Raw genomic sequence first — 3,943 nt, 5'->3', positions numbered from 1 at the left:
AATGAGTCCGTGACCAAAATGCTTACTCAGTTACTCTAGGAGATCAAAGACTATTATACTAAACCTGGAATCTACTAAGACAAAGCAATTGCTTTCTTTGAAACATATGTAAGGTTTAGAAAATTTCTGGGATTTATCTGTGAAATCACCCTCTGGGCCCTCATAGTGACGTTTTAGGGAAACACTCACATTGCAAGGTGGGAAGAATAGGAGGTGGTGTTTTGTGGGCTCCTGTGGTGGTTAGGTAGTTCTCAGAAGACAATACTGGAAATTAGATTATTGCTGATGTCATTTTTTTACAAAAAAAAAATTAGTGTCGCGGGGGCTATAAAAGCAGCGACTTTTACCATTCACATCACAAGAAGAATCATCGAAACAGGTAAGTGTTTCAGCAAACTTGGTATAATTGGTTTGTTTGGCATGATATTTCTTGACTAATTTTTTTTCCCTCGTGTTATCTCTGCCTCTTATTATCTTGATACCAGGTTCTCCTCCCCTGATCGCCAATTGCTTGAGTTTGCATTTTCTACAATGGCCACCCTGCAGAAGTCTGTGAGCACTTCCCTTGTGGGGACTCTGGTTGCTGGCTGCCTCCTGCTCATTGCCCTTTCAGTTCAGGAAGGGGCAGCTGTGCCCATCAGCTCCCACTGCAGGCTCGACAAGGCGAACTTCCAGCAGCCCTATATCACCAACCGCACCTTCATGCTGGCTAAGGAGGTACTTGTCTCAATCTCTCTTTCTCATTTTGTTTACTTGGAACCTAAATAGTTCATACAATTTTCTCCAGAGGATTTCTAAGGCCTTCAAATACCCAACACTTATGCCCACTGGTAGACTGGAAATAGTTTTCCTGTCCTTTACAGACTCCTTGGAGCCCTGGTGGTGCAGTGGTTAAGAGGTTGGCTACTAACCAAAAGGTTGGCATTTCAAATCCACCGGCTGCTCTTTAGAAACCATATGTGGCAGTTCTACTCTACCCTTCTATAGGGTTGCTATAGTTGGAATCCACTCAATGGCAATGGGTTTTTTTGTTTATAGACTCTGGAGAGCTAGTTTTACCAGAGGACCTTTCATTTTGGTCTTTAGGATACACATCATTGAGTTTTATTCAAAGAGGAGCTATTTGGTAGCCCACCTAATGCGTTCTTCTTCGTTTCACACGTTGGTACATTCTATTAAACTCATGCACACATCTGAATTCTTTCTTTGGTCTTCATGGGATTGCTCTGGGCAGAGGTGCTGGGGTACATCTCTACTTACAGGCTTCTATCTCCTCAATGTCCAGGTACTTAGTCTTTTCTTCTTTTCCAGGCCGGTTTGGCAGATAACAACACTGATGTTCGTCTCATTGGGGAGAAACTGTTCCACGGAGTCCATGTAAGCCTAGTCAGGGTGCCAGCTGTGGTTATTTGAAGGGTGGTGATGATGGTTTGGGTCTTCTGAATTTCTGCCTTTTGTGAGTGATCCCTGCTATTTAACTTTTGCTCTGCAGATGAGTGAGCGCTGCTATCTGATGAAGCAGGTGCTGAACTTCACTCTTGAAGAAGTGCTGCTTCCCCAGTCTGATAGATTCCAGCCCTATATGCAAGAGGTTGTACCCTTCCTGGACAGACTCAGCAACAAGCTTAGCAAATGCGTAAGTTCTCTCAGCCCAAGTCCACCCATTCCTAGCTGCTTTCCTTACTTCTCTCCTTCTTCCATTTAAAGCCCCTTTCTTCACCTTAACCCACACTCTTCCCCTCCTCTTCTGTCCCCTCTACTCCCAGGATATTGGCAGTAAGAGGTGCCTCAGCAACACTATTGTCAAAAGTCATTTGGAATAAGAGAGTGTTTGTTTTTACTTTGAGTCACATTTTGAGTTTATGGTGGTGAACAGGGTGTAAAAAAACGAGTACATGGAAGCTTCACTTGTCCCTAGAGAACAGCAATTTAGGTATGTGTGATGAGGAAAGTGTTAGGAGCTTGAAGGCAAAAAGCCTAGCTGAGGAAATGGAGAAACTGAGTTAAAGTTGTTGGGGGAGGGGCATGGGAAACAGAAAGTGAAAAAGAGGAAAGTGGGAAGGTTTAATGTTCAGGATGGGTGTGCAGAGACTGTGGCCCCTTTGATGTCATGGGACGTGACAGAGTCAGAGAGGTGTGTGAACTTGATGCCTCTGAACACGTAACACTCTGAGAAAAGTTTTGAGTGGAATGGGCACCTAGTATTTATCATAGAGGGGCTACTGTTCATGCATGATGTTTATGTAATTTTTTTTGTTCTGTAGGCATGGTTTTGATGAGTTGCAATTTGGATTTTATTCCTGAGGGAATTTACATAAAACACTCAACTTTTTCCACAAACTGAAACCTCAGTAGGGTTTCCTAAAGTTGAAGAGAGCTTCCATGCAAGGGAAGTGACTAGATTTTGGTGTCCAAGGGAATTCAAGAGCCCAGGAAATCTAGGTCACTGGTGAAATCTAGGTCACTGTGGACAAAATTACTAAAAACTTTAATACCAAGTGAATTGTAATATGCTTCAGATAGAGAGGATGAAGTTCATTAAGCTTCAGCATGACACATTAAAATAGTTACTCTTGTTTTCATTTTGTAGCATATTCAGGGTAATGACCAGCACATCCAGAGAAACATGCAAACGCTGAAGGATGCAGTGAAAAAGGTACTACTGGTAACTATTAATTCTAATTAGTTAAATATGAGAGACAACTGTCCCTTTCTTTCCTTTCTTTTTTCCACCCTGCAATTTGTATTTGATTCTCCTACCAGCAGGTTGATTATTTAAGTTCATGTGTATATATATGTGTGTTTATATATCTATAAATCAATTTCTAAATTTTGCAAATCATGTAATTCTAGCAGTTGCTGGGAACTTAGGTCATCTAGTCTCATTACCCCATGCTCTCAAATGGCCAGTGACAGAGCCAGGGCTAGAACACAGGTCTCCTGAATTCCAGACCAGCACTTTTTCCCAGCAGCAATACATACTTAGTTTTAGTATTATTATTTCTTACTGGAATTTGAGTTTCCTATTGACTCATGTAATGTGAGAAAAACTTGTCTCAAAAGCTAGAAAAGTGCCTGAGGCAAATTTATTTCGGAGTGATTTTAAGAAACATTAATATGATGATTTAAAATTTGAAGAAATAAACTTAGAACAGCAAGAATAAAAGAGCTGGACTTGAGCATAGGGAAAATTTCTAGAATGATTGATACTTACATTTAATTATCCTAATATAACACCCAATAGCTATTGGTTTCTGTTTATAAGCAAGAATGAAAAAAAGATGATTTTTTTTTAACAGAGTTTTAAATAGAGTGAAAACATTAGCAAAGATTGCTTTATTTTAGTGACAAGGAAATTTGAATTGGAAGTCATTTTTTCTTCCTCCCTCCTTTTCCTCTTTCTTTCTCATTTCCTCCCTCCTTCCCTCAACAAACCTCTAATGAGCATCTATCATGGACCAGTGTAGGTTTTTAAAGTGAATAATACACTCGGATGGTCTAGCTGGGGATAAGACTCAACATCAAAAGGCTCAAACTAACTGTTGTGACTCACTCAAAATCCAGAGGAATGATTAAACCAGTTGCCCTGCAGTCAATCCTAATTCATGGCGACCCCACGTGTGTGTCATAGTAGAAGTGTGCTCCATCGGGCTTTAGATGGCTGATTTTTCAGAGGTAGATCTCCTGGCCTTTCTTCAGAGGTGCCTCTGGGTGGACATGAACCTCCAACCTTTCATTTAAGCGTGTTAACTGTTTGCACCACTCAGGGACTCTGAGGAATGATCAGTAGGTGAGAAAGTGATGCTCCTGCAAGCAGGTGCAATTAAACTCTCAGAACTATGCAGGCTCTAGTTAATGGAATTTTCAGTATCAAACTTAACCTCATTTCTCTCTTTTTTTGATCTTGATATATATATATATATATGTATACATATAAAATTAT

At 40.5% G+C, this 3,943-nt stretch overlaps 1 protein-coding gene across 1 annotated transcript in view; it reads left to right on the top strand.

Annotated features, from left to right (window-relative positions):
* The first annotated feature begins 404 nt into the window (after positions 1-404).
* Positions 405-3,943, top strand: part of LOC101347206 (interleukin-22-like) — a 5,166-nt gene continuing 1,627 nt past the window's right edge. The window contains exons 1-4 of the mRNA XM_004386420.2: positions 405-717; positions 1,312-1,377; positions 1,493-1,636; positions 2,591-2,656. Coding sequence (XP_004386477.1) covers positions 532-717; positions 1,312-1,377; positions 1,493-1,636; positions 2,591-2,656 — 462 coding nt within the window. The 5' untranslated portion in view covers positions 405-531. The remainder of the gene's footprint in view (positions 718-1,311; positions 1,378-1,492; positions 1,637-2,590; positions 2,657-3,943) is intronic.

This window comes from Trichechus manatus, unplaced genomic scaffold, assembly GCF_000243295.1.
Source record: "Trichechus manatus latirostris isolate Lorelei unplaced genomic scaffold, TriManLat1.0 scaffold00164, whole genome shotgun sequence".
NCBI lineage: Eukaryota > Metazoa > Chordata > Mammalia > Sirenia > Trichechidae > Trichechus > Trichechus manatus.
This window is presented reverse-complemented; position numbering and strand designations above follow the sequence as displayed.